Genomic DNA, 20,090 nt, shown 5'->3' on the forward strand with positions numbered 1-20,090 from the left:
ATGCTGGTAATTAAAATAGAATGTGATGTTCTTTCTTAAAATAACAAATTTTAACTTGACGTGACAATTTTTAAATCTGGGAAGAACGTAAAAATTCCTCAAGCTCCGTTTTCCATTGACAATTAAAACTCTTGTGTCTATTTTTATGGTAAAATGCAGGTCTTCTTTAACTAAATGTGACCCTTAACAAAGCTATGGCTGGAGTTGGTCTTCTGCGGGTTTACAAATTTTATTGAAACATGTGAAAATGAGGTGGACACCATATTTACCCCAGGGTTCTAGAAGGTATTCTCAGTTCAAGGTGGGACCTAAAGAAAAGAGAAATAGGAAGAAGTTAGAAGAATTGCAAAGAACGAGGAGGTCCTGTCCCAAAACTTACAAGTAAATATGAGACTCACCTCTGGCGGCATGTGTGATCATAAGTTAGAGAAAACACTGAAGAGTCGTAATACACCAACACCAGTACGTACTTGTATTGTAGTGGAAGGGAGGGGAGGGGAAAGGGAAAAGGGAGATCAGGGGAAGTGATGGGAGGGAACTGGCAAGTAAGTAGGGAAGGGGGAAGAAGGAGAGGGGAGGAGATTGACTTATCAGCTAATTCTTTCCTTCATTTTCTTTAATTCTTCTTCTTCTGTTTACCATCCAGGGTCGGTTTTCCCCTCGGACTCAGCGAGGGATCCCACCTCTACCACCTCAAGGGCAGTGTCCTGGAGCTTCAGACTCTGGGTCAGGGGATACACCTGGGGAGGAAGACCAGTGCCTCGCCCAGGCGGCCTCACCTGCTATGTTGAACAGGGGCCTTGCGGGAGGATGGGAAGATTGGAAGGGATAGACAAGGAAGAGGGAAGGAAGCAGCCAGCATTTGCCTGGAGGAGAAGAGGGAACCCACAGAAAACCACTTTCAGGATGGCTGAGTGGGAATCGAACCCATCTCGACTCAGTTGACCTCCTGAGGTTGAGTGGACCCCGTTCCAGCTCTCGAACCACTTTTCAAATTTCGTGGCAGAACTGGGAATCCAACCCAGACCTCCAGGGGGAGCAGCTAATCACACTAACCACTACACCACAGAGGCGGACTTTCTTTAATTATTAACAAAATTATTAGCGGAAATACGCACAAAAATGTTGTTCGTCCTGGCTAACCAATTTGTATAGCATCACAACAAGTAGTGGAGAACTTTGCATGTGCTGTGAGGAAGGGTAGCAGGGGTATATTTTTCTGCCGAGGTCATGACACTGAGGCATGTTTCTCCCACTTACCGCGCGCATTCCTGGCTCCATGATTAAATGGTTAGCGTGCTGGCCTTTGGTCAGAGGAGTCCCGGGTTCGATTCCCGGCAGAATCGGGAAATTTAACCATCATTGGTTAATCTCACTGGCATGGGGGCTGGGTGTATATGTTGTCTTCATCATCATTTCATCCTCATCACGACGCGCAGGTCACCTACGGGAGTCAAATCAAACGACCTGCACCTGGCGAGTTGAACATGTCCTCGGACACTCCCGGCACTAAAAGCCATACGCCATTTCATTTCATTTACCGTGCGCATTCATCAGTTTGGCAGTCTCTTTAGTGTCGGTTAGTTTCTTAGTGGGTAGTCAAATGTTGTTGTTTGAGTGATCAGTCCATAGATTGGTTTGATACAGCTCTCCATGCCACCCTATCCTATGATAAACTTTTCATTTCTACATAACTACTACATCCTACATATGCTCTAATCTGTCATATTCGTATCTTGGTCTACCCTTACCGTTTTTACCACCTACACTTCCCTCAAAAACGAACTGTACAAGTCCTTAGTGTCGTAAGATGTGCCCTATTATTCTATCTCTTCTTCTGGTCAAATTTATCCAAATCGATCTCCTCTCACCAATTCGATTCAGTATCTCTTCATTCTTGATTCTATCCACCCATCTCCCCTTCAACATTCTTCTGTAACACCACATTTCAAAAGCTTTTATTATCTTCGTTTCTGAGCTAGTTATCGTCGAAGTTTCACTTCCATACAATCCCAAGCTCCAGACGAAGGTCTTCAAAAACATCTTTCTAATTCCTATATCAATGTTGGAGTTGAGCAAATGTATTTTCTTAAGAAAGGCCTTCCTTGCTTGTGCTAGTCTGCATTTTATGTCCTCCTTACTTCTACCAGCATCAGTTATTTTACTACCAAAGTAAAAATTTCATATACTTCGTTTAAGACTTCATTTCATAATCTAATATTTCCTGCATCACCTGACCTTATTCGACCACACTCCATTACTTTTGTTTTGGACTTATTTTCATCTTGCATTCCTTCTCCAAGACTCTGTCCATACCATTCAGAAATTTCTCCAGATCTTTTGCAGAGTCAGATAAAATAACAATATCATCGGCAAATCTCAGGGTTTTGATTTCCTCTCCTTGGATTTTGATTCCTGTTCCAAATTCCTCTTTGATTTCCTTTATTGCCTGTTCTGTGTCAACACTGAAAAGGAGAGGGGACAAACTGGAGCACTGCCTCACTCATTTCTGGACTGCTGCCTCCTGCTAAGATGTAGTAGAGGAAATATAGGACGGTGAGGATTTGACCGGTTAGAATATAAGGATCTTCTACAGGTCGAACACCAATTCATGTTAAAAGGATGACAATAGAAACTATAGATCAAAATAGAATTTGATTGATTGGATAAAATTGGATTCCACGGAATTTATTATTTTTACAGGTTTAACCCTAAACCCTAAATGATTAAAAATTCAATTTACAACTATGTTTTATCCCCCCTGATAACTGACACAAAAAACCTTATATCAACAGAAGCTTCCCTAAAATATTTCTTAGTGCAAGCCTTAGCATCCGCTGCACTACTTTTCTCTATTATTTTAATGTTTGTATTCTCTAATAATCCTTTTTATATAAATACCGAAATCTTCTCAACCCTGATATGTTCAGCATTGCTACTAAAAATGGGAGCCGCCCCCTTCCATTTTTGGTTTTACAAACATTGATTTATGAATATTTGATCCGTTAATAATTCTCCTTTCTCGGTAACTGATCTCAATCACCTTCAGAATCTCAAACAACTTGGTCCAATCAAACTTATCGAATGCCTTCTCTAGATCTATGAAAACCATGTACGCGGGCTTGTCTTTCTTAATTTGGTCCTCTAAGATCAGACGTAAAGTCAGGATTGCTTCATGTGTTCCCACATTTCTTCTGAAGCTAAATTGATCTTCTCCCAACTCAGTTTCAACTTCTCTTTCCATTCTTCTGTAAATAATACCTGTTAAACTTTTGCAGGCGTGAGATACTAAACTAATGGCACGGTAGTTTTCACACTTGTCAGCACCGGCTTTCTTGAGAATAGGTATAACAACATTCTGCCGAAAATCGGATGGTACTTCTCCAGTATCATACATCTTACAACACTAAACAGAATAACCTCTCCGTGCTGGTTTCACCTAAGGCAGTCAGTAATTCTGAGGGTATGTCATCAATTCGCGGTGCCTTGTTCCTACTTAGGTCTCTCATAGCTCTATCGAATTCTGACCTCAAAATTGGGTCTCCCATGTCATCAGCATGTAAGGTTAATACCTTAAGTTGAATCTCCTTGAAACATGTCCTCCTTAAGTTGTTAGCAGAGGTATACATATTATTGTATGTGTACCTCTGTATTATGCTGCTCTCATTGTGCATACGCTTCTCCCTTCCCCTCGCTCCCTATTACTAGCAAGAACGGCGGGGCCATGACCATTGTTGGGGAAACCATCTTGCAGTTTCATTCCTGTCTTTGTACCAGACAGATGTGCCATGTAAGATCTGATATTTGTCCCTTTTGGGTGGGAATTTTGGTATGTTTTTATTATTTCTTGAATCTGTTAATGTAAATTGTGCTTGTACTGTTATTATTATCATTCAGGATTCTCTTCCCGACCTGGCATTTTCGCTAGTAACAGGAACTTATTTGATCATTCGTCCATAACTGACCCCTTTCCTAAAACACATTTTCTGCTGGTTCTTGTATTTATTTTTCGAAAGGTCAGTTATGTTAATTTAGACCTGCCATTCTGGAGGCCATCGAATTGTTAATTAAAAGGAAGGTAGTTCTGCATCCTTTTAAGACTTGGCAATAGCTAAATATGCCTAACCGTTCTGTAAGGTTAATCTTCATCACCAACCAATCTGAGAGGTAAATTATTATTAACTGTTTTAAAAGGAGCTGAGAAAAATGAATACCAATTCGTTCAACGGTGTTTTGTTATTCATTGACTCTTATTTTAATTCGCGGTTGTCTTGGTGACATTTATTGTGATTGATATTGATTGACATTGTTGATTTTGCGTGATGACTGATGAGTTGCAATATAAAAATAATATAGAAGCCTCCACCTTATCAATAAAATGTTTATTTACAAAATGCAGTAAATTCAGTACCAGTTTCGACCCCTGTGGGGTCATCCTCAGCTGTTATACATTGAATTGGTTTCAAAAACATCACATAAGGACTGATGTCTTCATATCACTGACCCAATTTGATAGATCATGAAAAAGTAAATATAACAGTAGTATAATGGATCTTTTCTCATTGACTAGAAAGTTGCTTATTATGTAAGGCGTCATCTCATTGTAGCCTGAGTCTAGTAAACATCAAATAAAGTTTACAACGGTATATGTGGAATTATTACATATTTACATATATATTATTGGAACATACATTGTCTATTAAAAACGAATATATACGCATAAAATTTCACCCGTTATAACAGGCCGTTCAAAAGTGGATGAAATGATAAAAACAAGATAAAATGGGTCCACATTTAACTCTAGTTTGTACTGGTTTGTTGTTGTTGCATTATTCTTGTAATATGGTAAGTACACAGTGTTTGTATTCTAATGTTTAAACTTGTGATAGTTTTTGTTCATTCCGTTGTTTTCTTGATTAATGCTAGTATGATATTGTATTACAGTTGTCTTGATGTACTAAATTATTATGAGAAATTGCGTGCACCATTGCTAAGTTAAGATAATGCCTATTGTAAACTGGAGTATTAAGTAATGCCGTGCATCTTGGGATTAAAAGTATGTCGATGTCAACCAATATACATAAGTTCTAGGTGACAACGTGTGGGCTTCCTTTATATTGTAGACTGTAATATCTGAAATTAGAGACAGATTGTGTAAGAAACGGCGTCTAATGGGCTAAGAAAAGTGTAATATATGTATGATAACTTACATTGAGTGTCGGCACTGTGTATGCTGCACGGTTGCACATCGAGATCTGTTACGTGTTATTCTGGGGCTGTAGTTCGCGGATACGGAGGGAAAGTTGGGAGGGATGGGAGGGGCATCTGTGGAGAGAGCGGAACTAGGGTAGGGAGGGTCTTTAGGCGGTTCATTTGTATGTATAGGCTATTGTTTTTTAATTCTTTACAGATAATAATTTTTTAGAAAGAGAATGACTGTATTGAGAAGAATGTTAGTTTTTTCTGTGATTTCATTTAGGTTGAAATTTGGGTTGACGTATTGATCTAAATTAATGTAAAATTCTTCCAAGATGCTGAGCAATCAATACGGAAATGAAGCTCATAGATTATGATAGAACAGCCAACCAGGCAAAAAGAACGGCATATAAATACCAAAACCTGAAAATCAAAATTACCAATGTTGTCGAAAACATCACTTTTTTGAAAGAATGTCTGTTTAACGATTTAACTCCAAAATTTCTTAAAAAATACAATAATAAACATAGGAACACCAACCAAACCTGAAATATACAGAAAAAGACGAACCGAATTTGGCTTAAAGAAGAAATTAAATTCATGTACAAGAAAATACAACAACTTAATACACAACTGTATGAAACACACCTGAAAGCCTCACGTGACTTACCAGACTCGTATTGGAACAATTTTCAACAAATAACCAATGAAAAAATAGCAAACATAGCCATACATAAACAGAATACATTGAATAAGAAACTAAATGTATTAAAACAATCACATAATCAGCACATACGAAACCACACACCCAACAGACAACACTTGGCTAGATCTACTGACAATGATCAGCATGTATTCCATCCTCCAATGAAAAACTTAACTAATACAGTATTCAATGAAGCTGAATCCACTATACTGAGCAAGGGACCCAAACACAATTGGGGAAATGACTCAATATTCCATAATATTACAACTATCATTACTGAAACTGAAAATGTCATAAACAATGAACAACAGGATGAAATCAGATATGAAATCAAGAAAAAATTACCACAATAAATTAATAGAATCAGTAAAGAAAACAATAAACAAGATATCATGAACCACATACAACTCAAAAAGCTCAAAAATAAAATTAATCAAAACAACTTACTAATAATAAATAATAATCGTATGGCCTCAGCTACCGTTTGCAGACATTTCGATTTGACGCCATCTGGCTGTCTGCTCGTCAATTTCGACGTTCCGGTTTACTCTGTCTGCCATCTAGCGGACCTAGAGTAAACCGGATCTCTCTTGGGCGTCTATGGCTGAGATTTAATTAATTTTGTCGGGTAAATACCAAATGTATCACCAGAGATCTTTTACATGCCGACATCGTACGACATGGAGTGTCGAATGGACTTTTTTCCGCCCTTCAAAAATCCGACTACCTCTGCCGGGTTTGAACCCGCTATCTTGGGATCCGGAGGCCGACACTCTACCACGGCACCACAGAGGCAGCTAACTTACTAATAATCAAAGCAGACAAAGGTAACACAACGGTTATCATGGATAAAGATGAATACATAACTAAAACCAAAACTGCTTCCAAAACGAAACTTTCCAAATCAAAAATAAGGATCCCACTAACAGTATTCAAAGAAACCTAAAAACTTTACTAAAAAACACTCACTTTCTTTTAAACGAACAGGAAATTACAAAACTTATCACAATGAACCCAGGACTACCCACTGCTAAAGCATACCCAAAAATCCATAAAGACAATATAACTATGAGGCCTATAATAAATTATAAACCAAGTTCCACCTACAAATTATCACAATTCATTCAAAGATATCTCAAAAAACCTTATGTATTCCAAGCCAAAAAAGCCATTAACCCCTTCAGTGGCACGCTCGAGAAATTCTCGGGTGGCGCACGCCTGCCCATAACGTCACCGCCCGAGAAATTCTCGTTTAGCTGCAGTGTTCATTTCGCGATCGCCCAATAATTTCTCGGGTACTCTAATCGTTTGGGAAAATGTTTTCAAGTATTCTCAACAGATGGCGGGAGGATTTCCAGCTGTATTCACGTAGCGTCTGGCTTAAAATATGCCTTATCTTCTCTACTTTACATATACAACCTCTGGCCAGCTGACGAGGTAAACAGAAATGGCGAGCGCGAAACGGAAGAGAAGTTTGTCTGAAGACAAAATAAGGAACTACATCAAAGATGAATCACTAAGTGACATTAGTATTTCTGATAGTAGCTATAATGATTCTATTGATTCTTCAGATGATGACCTTAGTAATTCTAGTGAAAGTGAAGAAGTATTACGTCAGACGCTAAGGTGATGGTAGATGTTGAATATACATTCGTTTGGAAAAAGTGTAAGCCTGGGGATAGTGTGTGAACTAATTTTATTCAATTTAGGGGAAATCCTGGTGTGAGGCTTAGCTTATTACCAGAGGTGAGTGCGATTGACTGTTTTGAACTGATTCTAACAGATGAAGTTGTAAATTTGACAGTGACCGAAAAAAATTCGTTGGCCCTATGCTAAAAGTGCATTGAAAACCTTGTAAATAAATCTCCGCATGGAAGGGTACAGTTTTGGAAAAAAGAAGCTCTTACAAAATTTGGCAATTTATTGCGTCAGTATTGCTGATGGGAATAATACAAAAGCCTGAAATAAAAATGCATTGCTCACACGACAGTATAGGCCCTACTCAAAACACCAATATTTTATGAAACTATATCACAGGCCTACTCTAAGAAGTGTAAATAGAGTGTAAAGTAAGTTTTTATTAACCTTGAATAATATATGAATGTGTTCCCTTAATAATTGTTACTCATTCCTTGCTTCCTAAAAATAAATAAATTCCTCCGAAAAAACCTCACTTTTCTGGCACAGGAGGTCTGCCAAAACCCGCCACCGAAGGGGTTAAAAACTCAATAGAATTCTGCAACATCACTAAAAATATAAAAATAGAAAAGTACCACAGATTAGCATCATATGATATAATAAATATGTACCCCAACATACCTACACAGAGAACCATAGAAATCATAGAATCCAATCTCAAAAATCATAGCAAACTTAGTAAGCTAGAAATAGAGGAATTCATAAAATTATTACACTTTGCCATCAACAATAATTACTTTAAATTTCACAATACCATATATCACCAAAATGGACTACCCATGAGATCTCCAATATCAGGTATACTGACAGAAATATACATAGACTACTTGGAACACCAGGAAATCCAAAAACTAGATAATATCCCCTTTTGGTGCAGATTTGTTGACGATGTATTTGTTATAATAGACAATAGGCAGACCAATGAAGACAAAATCCTAGAACAATTAAATGGAATAGATCCTCACATAAAATTCACTATGGAAACAGAAAACAACAATACCATAAATTACCTAGATATATCTATAATTAGACATAATGACCACTTAACATACAAAATATACAGAAAACCTACCCATACATCTAATACAATAAAAATAGACTCTACCCACCCACACACACACAAGAAAGCTGCATATTACAGTACGATTTACCGAGCATACAACATACCACTTACAAAAGAAGTTCTAAATAATGAATTAAATTTAATCCATGATATAGCCAGACAGAATGGATACAAAAGAGAAATGATTAACAAGATTATTAATAAAATAAAAAACCAATCAAAAACCAAGTTAACCAGAACCGAGAAAGATAAAAAAGACTACGTACTATTCACCTATAACAATAGACATATACATCCCATAACAAACGTTTTTAAAAACCAAGGCCTAAAAATAGCCTACAAAACTACACATAGCAACGCCAACATCTTACATAATTCTAAATCCGTCAACAATAAAAATCAATACCACCACTCAGGTGTCTACCACTTGAAATGTAATGACTGCGAGGCCAGCTACGTAGGGCATACTGGAAAGAATTTTCATATACGATATAACAAACACATAAATGCAGTCAAGCACAGGCATTTTTCAGCTATGGGACAACACATCGATGACCAAAAACATAGATTTACAAATATTAACCATGACATGCAAATTCTGAATACAAACCCCAACAGCCCCTTGCTCAGCATCTTGGAAGAATTTTACATTAATTTAGATCAATACGTCAACCCAAATTTCAACCTAAATGAAATCACAGAAAAAACTAACATTCTTTTCGATACAGTCATTCCCTTTCTAAAAAATTATTATCTGAAAAGAATTAAAAAACAGCCTATACATACAAATGAACCGCCTAAAGACCCTCCCTACCTAGTTCCGTTCTCTCCACAGATGCCCCTCCCATCCCTCCCAACTTCCCCTCCGTATCCGCGAACTACAGCCCCAGAATAACACGTAACAGATCTCGACGTGCAGCTGTGCAGCATACACAGTGCCGACACTCAATGTAAGTTATCATACATATATTACACTTTTCTTAGCCCATTAGACGCCGTTTCTTACACAATCTGTCTCTAATTTCAGATATTACAGTCTACAATATAAAGGAAGCCCTCACGTTGTCACCTAGAATTTATGTATATTGGTTGACATCGACATACTTTTAATCCCAAGATGCACGGCATTACTTAATACTCCAGTTTACAATAGGCATTATCTTAACTTAGCAATGGTGCACGCAATTTCTCATAATAATTTAGTACATCAAGACAACTGTAATACAGTATCATACTAGCATTAATCAAGAAAACAACGGAATGAACAAAAACTATCACAAGTTTAAACATTAGAATACAAACACTGTGTACTTACCATATTACAAGAATAATGCAGCAACAACAAACCAGTACAAACTAGAGTTAAATGTGGACCCATTTAATCTTGTTTTTATCATTTCATTCACTTTTAAACGGCCTGTTATAGCGGGTGAAATTTTATGTGTATATATTCGTTTTTAATAGACAATGTATGTTCCAATAATATATATGTAAATATGTAATAATTCCACATATACCGTTGTAAACTTTATTTGATGTTTACTAGACTCAGGCTACAATGAGATGACGCCTTACATAATAAGCAACTTTCTAGTCAATGAGAAAAGATCCATTATACTACTGTTATATTTACTTTTTCATGATCTATCAAATTGGGTCAGAGATATGAAGACATTAGTCCTTATGTGATGTTTTTGAAACCGATTTAATGTATAACAGCTGAGGATGACCCCACAGGGGTCGAAACTGGTACTGAATTTACTGCATCTTGTAAATAAACATTGTATTGATAAGGTGGAGGCTTTTATATTATTTTTATATTGTAGTAGCAATCAATACGGAAGTGAAGCTCATAGATTATGACTGATGAGTTGGTCGGGGACTGGCACGGCTACGTTTGGAGTTGGTTTTTGTGAGCTTGACTTGGAATTTTGGGGGATTATTATTATTATTATTATTATTATTATTATTATTATTATTGATTTACCTTAATTTTCCCCGGTACCTGGTTATTTATTGTGAGATCCGTGTTAACTCCCCTGGTGATTTGGTGCATGAAATATTGAATTTGGCAGTAACTTCTGCGTATCCTGAAAAGCTCTGGCTGTGTTGCTGAGGAATTTTACGGTAATTACTTCTCAGCATTTATGATGCCATTCTGGATTTTTGGCCTATGATCTAATCCATAAAATATTGTATTACGCAGTAAACCCTGCTGACCCTGTTATGCTCCTGAAGTGTTGGTGATTGTATTACCGAATTACCCTTTTTCCTGGACTCCACTGCTTTGGTGGTTTCGTAGATGGAATTTGCTGTGATTTATTTCTTAATACTGAATTTAGCTGATTCTTCGTGTTAACCTATTTGGTATTGTGCCAGTCCGGTACCTTGAATTTGTGAACTTCCATATGATTTGCGTTTTTGGTGTTTGCTGGATTTCCGAGGCCTGTTAATTTATGCCGGTTGATCTAGAATAACACCGTGCTAAGGATCGGTTTCATTTCTCTCTGTTGGTAGTTGTGAATTCATGTAAATAATTAACTATTTGCTCCATCTTTTGAACTTTAATTTCGAAAACCCCTTGGTTTATTCTTGTTCTATTTAACTTGGTGTAATGTTCATTTTGCGTTTTAATTAAATTTCGATATTTCAAAAACCTCGGCTTATCCTTTCATATCAAAAGGTCGTGTGCTAATTTCCTAGGTTTACTACGTTTATTTAATTAAGGTCATGATTGCAAATATCCTAAGGCACCTTCCACATTCTCATCTTTGGGGTAAGTTGTCTTGCTTTTTACTTGGATTTACTTATTGCATTTACTGCTCCTGTGTGGTGACTCTATGTGGTAATTTATTTGAATTTTCTGGGTGTCAGTGTGTTGGCACAGTCTTGAACAATCACTGAGCACGTTATATTGGTACAATGATTACTAACTAGGAAGTTGGTCTGTGGTTCATGTGGTATGTTTCCTGACCTGGCACCTTACAGTGTTTAAAAATGTTTTTATGTTCCCGTGCCCAACATGTTAAAGTTTGATCATTAACCTAACTAGTGCTGGTGGAATCCTAACTGTCACAGTGCCTCTTGTTGACCGTCACTGTGTATTTATTATTAAGCTAACCGTAACAGTGTATTATAAACTGTAATAACTTGTGCCGTCTATAATAATCGGCCGTCACAAGCATCAACAGCCTCTTCTTGTTCCAGAAACCTATCATCTACTTCTTTACTTTGATACAACTGTTGAATATATTCCTGCCATCTTTCTGACTTGTCTTCTTTTCCTAGAAGTGGTTTTCCATCTGAGTTTTTAATATTCATACATCTAGTATTCCTTTATCCAAAGGTTTCCTTGACTTTCCTGTATGCAGCATCTACCTTTCCTAGGACCATACAACCTTCAACATCCTTGCACTTCTCTTTCAGCCATTCTTCCTTAGCTGTCCTGCACTTTCTATTTACTTCATTCTTTATTCGCCTGTATTCTTTTCTATCCTCTTAATTTTTTGCATTCTTGTATTTTCCTCGTTCATCAATCAAATCTAGTATCTCTTGAGTTATCCATTTTTCTTAGTCGATCTTTTCTTCCTTCCTAACATTTCTTCAGCAGCCCTACTGACTTCATTTTTAATGACTATCCACTCTTCCTCTATTGTGTTTCCTTCAGCCTTTTCATTTAGTCCTTGTGCAACATGTTCCTTGAAACAATCCCTCACACTTTTTTCTTTCAACTTGTCTAGATCCCATCTTTTTGCAGTCTTTCCTTTCTTCAATTTCTTCAACTTCAGATGGCATTTCATGACCAACAAGTTGTGGTCAGAGTTCACGTCTGCTCCTGGGATAGTTTTGCAATCCAACACCTGGTTTCTGAATCTCTGCCTAATCATAATGAAGTCTATTTGATACCTTCCAGTGTCTCCAGGTCTCGTCCATGTATTCAGCCATCGTTTGTGGTGTTTGAACCAAGTACTGGCAAGGACTAAATTATGATTAGTGCAGAATTCAACCAGCCGACTTCCTCTTTCGTTCCTTTGTCCCAATCCAAATTCTCCTACTGTATTACCTTGTCTTCCTTGGCGTACCACTGCATTCCAGTCTCCCATCACAATTTGATTTTCGTCACCTTTTACATATTATATTAGATCTTCTATCTCTTCATATATTCCTTTGATATCCTCATCATCCACTGGACTAGTAGGCATACAGACCTGCACTATTGTGGTGGGCATTGGTTTGGTGTCTAGACGTCAATAATTCTTTCACTATGCTGGTCGTAGTAGCTTACCCGCTGCCCTATTTTCTTATTCATTATTAAATTAACTCCTGCATTTCCCCTGTTTGACTTTTTGTTGATAATTCTGTAGTCGCCTGACCAAAATCCTTCCTGCTAACGTACTTCACTTATACCAACTACATCTAACTTTAGTTGATCCATCTCCCTTTTCTGACTCTCTAATCTACCACAACGATTCAAACTTCTAATATTCCACGCTCCGACTCGCAGAATGTCAGTATCCATCTTCCTGATGATCGCCCCCTCTCGTGTAGTCCGCACCCGGAGATCCAAATGGGGGATATTTTACCTCCGGAATATTTTACCCAGAAGGAAGCCATCATCAGTACATCATTCATACGGAGAAAGTGGCATGTCCTCGGGAGTTAGTTACGGCTGTAATTTCCCGTTGCTTTCAGCCGTGTAGAGTATCAACATAGCTAAGCCATGTTAAGTAATATTACAAGACCATATCAGACAATCATCTAGACTGCCGCCCTTGCAACTTCCGAAAGGCTGCTACCCCTTTTCGATGAACCATTCTTTAGTCTGGTCTCTCGACAGATACCCATCCGATATGGTTGCACCTACGGCTTGGCTACCTGCTTCACTGGGACATGCAAGCCTCCCCACTGCGGCAAGGTCACATGGTTCACAGGGGAGACCTGATGCCATATTGTTCCTTTTTTAACTCTCCTTCAATCTTTCTTCTCATTCTTCTTTCTAATATCCTTTCCAGTATTTTAACTACAAATAATAAAGCAGAAGTGAAAGGTAATGGGTCAATACAAGTGTTAGAAAGGAACAAACAAGTTTCAAATGAAGTTACGTATGGGAGAGAGAGAGGATCATCTTCTCATCCTTTGCTTCCCTCATCTGCCCACGATGCTCTCGATGAGTGTTGCAACAGAGACGAGCTTGTTGTGTGCTGAGGGAAAAGCCCATTTATTTGAAGATGTGGAGATTGTTCTTCTTGTTATTCTTGTCTCCTCTTCCCACACTGACCTATCATTGCGTTCATCCTAATACTCCTTAATTCAAATTAAATGTCATTCACACCAAATTCAAATATATTTTGATCGGTTAATTCAAAATACGGTCAATATGTAATTCGAAGTTCTCATCAGGCCCCTAAACTATGTAATTCAAAACCAGTACTGTAATCTGGTTGCTGCAGAGCAGCTAACAAATAAAGTCACTGTAGACAACAATTAACAACAATGAGCACTGTCTCAGATTCCTTATTATCGCATGTGCCCTACTTCTTTTTTTCAGGAATTATAACTTATATCACTGCTTCTTTGTTACTTTTTATTGCACTGTCGGCGATCCTTATTATTGTTGTGAGGTACACGTACGGTACAATCGCGGGGTTAGTTTTGTTCAAGTTTTGTAGAGTCTAAATTTGTTTATAATGGAATCGCAAGCAGACAAAACATCGGAAATGGTAATCTTAATACGTAGACTTTCATGACCACTAAATGACATTATGATAATTATTTGGGGATATTAGGTCGTGTAATAATAAATAAATACCAGCTGACGCGTTTCAATCCTGCGACCAGGATCATCTTCAGAGCAACAACAAAGCAAAATGGCTACGGTCTCTCCATAGTAAACAGACTCAAGATAGAGAGACCCTGTTAGAAATGTAGTTCATTCCAGGGCCTCCAGAGTCACGGAGAAAGATGTTGACGAGTTAACTATGGAGGGTGGCCATGATCTACTCAGTATATAGCCGTCACCTTTGTTAAAACTATTCGGGCGTTTAGCAATTTCTATCACCTCACGAATGATTCTGGGAATAAAATGTTTCTCTTTACAAATGACAGAAGTTGCATCAAAAATTATTTGATGGTCATTATGTATGGCATGTTCTGCCACAGCAGACTTCTCTGGCTGGCAAAGACGTAAGTGCCTGCGATGTTCTTTAACCCTTGTTGCTACTTTCCTACATGTTTGACCGACATAAACCGATCCACAGGAGCAAGGAATCATATATATTCCAGCGCAGTTTAAACCAATAGGATCTTTGACAGATCGCAAACAATTGCCTATGGTGATATTAGGCTTAAAAATGGTCTTGATATTGTGCTTTCTGAGAATATTGCCAATCCTATCCGTGACAGATTGCATGTATGGCAAGAAGGCCAGACTCAAAGGACGAGAATCACGTGACAATATGCCTTTTGGCTTAGGATGTAGCACTTCGTCAATCTGTTTCCCTGAATAGCCATTGCTCAGAAATGTTCTGGATAGGAACTCAAGTTCACCGTTTAATTTATCCTCCTCACAAACTTCCCTTGCTCGGCTGATAAGAGTGTTAAGCATAGCACGCTTTTGGCAAGGATGGTGATGAGAGGACCCATGAAGGTATCTATTAGTATGGGTAGGTTTAAGGTAAACTGAATGACCTAAAGTTCCATCTGATTTCTTAGAAACCAAAACATCCAAGAACGGCAAACATCCTCCACGTTCAGTCTCCATGGTAAATTTAATGTTTGGATGTATGCTGTTCAAGTGATCCAAAAATATAGGTAATTCATGTTCACCATGGGGCCAGATATCAAATGTGTCATCGACAAATGTCAACCAGATGGACGGCTTGAGCGTGCCAGATTGAAGACAACGCTCTTTAAAATCTTGCATATATATATATATTTATCGTGTCAGAAGTACAAAGTAAGAGAGACAAAAATTAAACAAAGAAATTTTAAACATTGGTTGACCAAAAATTGGCCATGACAAGCGCATTTGGAGTTGCCCTCATTAGATCTTTAATGGTACAAGTGGCTGGAGAAGATGGACACAGTAGAAGATGTTCGTTAGTCTGCTTAGTACCACACTTGCAGTAAACTGTCTCCACAGGAAGGCCCCATTTCTGTAGGTTGGTCTTGCATCTCGTGGTACTGGTGCGTAATCGATTGAGAGCCTTCCATGTTGTCCACTTTTCAGAATGTCCAGGAGGAAGTTCTTCCTTTGGAACCATCCATTCTCTCAAATGTTGACATTTTTCCCGCCACATTGAGATTCTTGCTTGTTGTGGAGTTCCTTTAAGAGCTTCAGTGGTTGTCAAGAAGCTCTTTCTTGATTTCAACCTAGGATGTGCTGGTTGACAGGCATACAAAGGATGGGCCTCCATAGTCATAGCCTTGCTTTTCTCATATAGAAATTAGCGATGACTGGTGCCAATGGCGATCCCATGGCAACACCATCCATTTGTTCGTATATTGTACCACGAAAACTGAAATAAGTGGTAGTGAGGACAAGGTGAAACAGATTAACAATGTCACCAGGAAAGATTTTATCCAACAGAGACAAGGTGTCTATGATTGGAACCCTAGTGAACAGAGACACAACATCAAAACTGACTAGAATATCACCAGGAGAAACATGCAGATTGGATAAAATGCCAATAAAATGCGGTGAATTCCTGATGGATGCCTCATTACCTATGTACGGCTTGAGAAGTTCTCCAAGGTATTTGGCCAGGTTGTATGTAGGGGAACCTATACTGTTTACAATAGGTCTAAGGGGAACTCCATCTTTATGGATCTTAGGAAGGCCATAAAGTCGGGGAATTGTGGAAGCCTGCTGTCGCAAACCACGAGAAACGTCATTCGGAATCGAGCTAGCTTTAAGAAGAGACGCTGTTTTCCTATCAATGGCGTTGGTAGGATCATTTTTTAGCACCTTATAGGTGGGATCACTGAGAAGTTCCTCAATCTTGTTATTGTAGTCAACGGTGTTCATAACCACAGTAGCATTGCCTTTGTCAGCCTTCAGCAATATGATCCGGATAGGATTGGCAATATTCTTAGAAAGCACAATATCAAGACCATTTTTAAGCCTAATATCACCATAGGCAATTGTTTGCAATCTGTCAAAGATCCTATTGGTTTAAACTGCGCTGGAATATATATGATTCCTTGCTCCTGTGGATCGGTTTATGTCGGCCAAACATGTAGGAAAGTAGCAACAAGGGTTAAAGAACATCGCAGGCACTTATGTCTTTGCCAGCCAGAGAAGTCTGCTGTGGCAGAACATGCCATACATAATGACCATCAAATAATCTTTGATGCAACTTCTGTCATTTGTAAAGAGAAACATTTTATTCCCAGAATCATTCATGAGGCGATAGAAATTGCTAAACGCCCGAATAATTTTAACAAAGGTGACGGCTATCTACTGAGTAGATCATGGCTACCCTCCATAGTTAACTCGTCAACATCTTTCTCCGTGACTCTGGAGGCCCTGGAATGAACTACATTTCTAACAGGGTCTCTCTATCTTGAGTCTGTTTACTATGGAGAGACCGTAGCCATTTTGCTTTGTTGTTGCTCTGAAGACGATCCTGGTCGCAGGATTGAAACGCGTCAGCTGGTATTTATTTATTATTACACGACCTAATATCCCCAAATAATTATCATAACGGAAATGGAGTCTCTTCTCACGCACCCGCTAGCTAAAGATGCAATAACACCCTTATTGATTCTGGACAGTGTCATCTTTACCAGCAATGCCCCAGAAAATGCTGTGATTTTATTTCAACAATTTACAGAAATGCACTTAAGCAGCATACCATTGACTCATATTTCAGAAAAGAATGGTATTGTTTTTCAGTGTTTGCCTAACGAGGAAGAATGGTTTCAAACAAAGTCAAATAGAATATCGTGCGTGCATTGTATCAGGATGTAAATATTATTACATCCTGGATTATAATCGACTTAAAATAGTTACACGTTATGATTCTCATGTTAGGTCTGTATTGAAATGTACATAAATACAATACCTATAATAGGTGGATCTTAAAAATAACACTTGTACCATACTTTGTATTAAAATAGTTATGCGAGTACTTCATACCATACATAAATGCAGGATTTATTTTTCTTTATAAATATTGGATATAAAACAACACAAACCGGAAATGATTTGGTGGAACACTTAACCCAATTTCTAGCCTGTCAACCATGCATAACTTATCAATTTCAAAGTTCTTGCTGTGTCTGCATTTTATTACTGTATTCTTTTTGAGACTGTAGATACTGTAGATACTGTCTGTGAATTATTTCCAACTGTGTAATGGAATTCACTACAATTGCACATCCTTTCTGCCGACAGGAGGTGACTGTTTTGTTGCTTTAGTTTATCGTTTCGTATTTAAGAAAAAGTATTCAAAATAATGGATAGGTGTGTTCTAGATATTCAGGAAGAGCAGGCCAATCTATTTTAAGACTGATGAACCCTGGAATTCCTTATTATTATGTAATCTGTACCATATACCCAATTTATTCAGCTTCCTTTTATTCTTGTTGTATTCTACACTGGAAAAAAAAAAGAGAATTAATATCTTTCTTACAATTTCTGCTCTGTTTGTCTTGAGGATCGGAGGTATCCATGTTCAAGTCGCAAATACAACATCAACTGACATATTTTCAATATTTTTCTGTTACGGAGAAATTCGTTTAATTCAAAGTTACGTAATTTGAAGTCTGATTTTTTTTGGTCCCAATCACTTCGAATTATCGAGGTTACTGTATGTGTCCCATTTCATGATCCTATCTTTGTATATATGACTTGATTTGTCAACTGTTTGTTCCTTTCCGTTACTAACATTATATGAGTATCCTCCAGTCGGCATTTTATCACTAATTCAGCTGATGCTTGTAATTCTCTGAGTTATTCATTGAAATGAGCAAGATCACCTCTAGATGAGAATAATAAGTACCTGAGAGACTGCTGAGCAGTAGGCCTCCGGCTTGGATTCCAACACAGCATATCTTCCATGAGGACAACAGCATCTTTACTGGCATTGGGTATTAGGGTGCTGAGTGGTGTGGGCGAGAACTGGGGAAACTTGAAGTTCATGGCACTGGCAAGCTGGTATCCTTCTGGCCAATCTCTCTGGAACATCAACAAAATGCTGCCACATCACAACACATATCTATATATATAAAACTAGCAAGATACCCGTGCTTCGCTACGGTATTATACTGAAATTTATAATTAAATGCTTAACGTTTTATATATAATCCTCCGAAATTCGCGATCTGACTCGTTTTCTGAGAGATTACGGCAAAGTACCTCACATTTTTCAATATTTCATTCCAACAATCGATTTCGTACTTCGCGAGGTAGGTCCAGGTATTCCACGCGGTCAGTTCGGTCCCTAAATCTTTGCCATCTTTTCCTATACGCATTTTTAGTATGGATCAAATCCTGACGGAGATCTGGCGTGGTGTCGTCTTGGGTGCCTTGGCGGTACTGAACCCGCGGCTTGACTGTATTCGTAGTCATTACCAGGCCAGGACCCGTTTCCAGCACGGTCCGCACAATTTGACGACGGTCCAGAATATTATTATTATTATTATTATTATTAGATGTTCTTGATCCCACAGCAAGATGCAAGACCGCTACTTGGCGGTAAATTATATCTGCTACCATTGTCATTATTGACAATGTGACCAGAACCATTGTCGCGCGTAGGCAAGTGTGCGGGATTTCTGGCGATAGGAATGACATACTTCCGTGCATTATTCACCTTATTATAGAGGTGAATAATTTGACGGTCAATCTCATTCCTATCGTTTATTTCAAATGTGTTTAAATTTTTATTTATATGCCAGGAGAGTCTACCGTAATCTAAGAATGTTCTCCGAAGGAAAAGATGGCTGTTGAAATCGAACCCAGGTAAGATTAAAAATGATCGGTTTATGATCCGAATAAGTACATCGAAAATCTACAGCCTGTTTCCAGCCATTCGACAGGGTCAGGAATGGAATGAATAAAGCCCTCATCTAGCGGCGACAGTAGGAATTGTGCCGGCTGCCGAAGCACTCCTCTGGGGCAATGAGCGATGAATGACAAATGAAATTAAATATTTTACAGTGTTGCTGGAATGAATGATGACAGGGAAAACCGGAGTGTCCAGAGAAAACCTGTCCCATCACCGATTTGTCCAGCACAAATATCACATGGAGTGATCGTGATTTGAACCACGGAACCCAGCTGTGAGAGGCCGGCGCGCTGCCAAGTGAGAAACGGAGGCTCCTTATAAGTACGTTATGAAAAGTAAAATCAATTGGTCTCACCTCCTTTTACACACCACCGCCGTTAAGTATATTTACACCCCGCCCCAAAGAAAAATTAAA

General features: G+C 38.3%; 1 protein-coding gene across 6 annotated transcripts in view; it reads right to left on the reverse strand.

Moving 5' to 3' along the window:
* The window catches only part of LOC136879228 (serine/threonine-protein kinase dyf-5), a 243,609-nt gene that overhangs the window by 68,511 nt on the left and 155,008 nt on the right, over positions 1-20,090 (reverse strand). For all 6 annotated transcript variants that reach the window (XM_068228783.1, XM_067153032.2, XM_068228780.1 and 3 more), the window contains exon 7: positions 18,668-18,843. In XM_068228783.1, coding sequence (XP_068084884.1) covers positions 18,668-18,843 — 176 coding nt within the window. The remainder of the gene's footprint in view (positions 1-18,667; positions 18,844-20,090) is intronic.

Source organism: Anabrus simplex, chromosome 8 (genome assembly GCF_040414725.1).
Source record: "Anabrus simplex isolate iqAnaSimp1 chromosome 8, ASM4041472v1, whole genome shotgun sequence".
Lineage (NCBI taxonomy): Eukaryota > Metazoa > Arthropoda > Insecta > Orthoptera > Tettigoniidae > Anabrus > Anabrus simplex.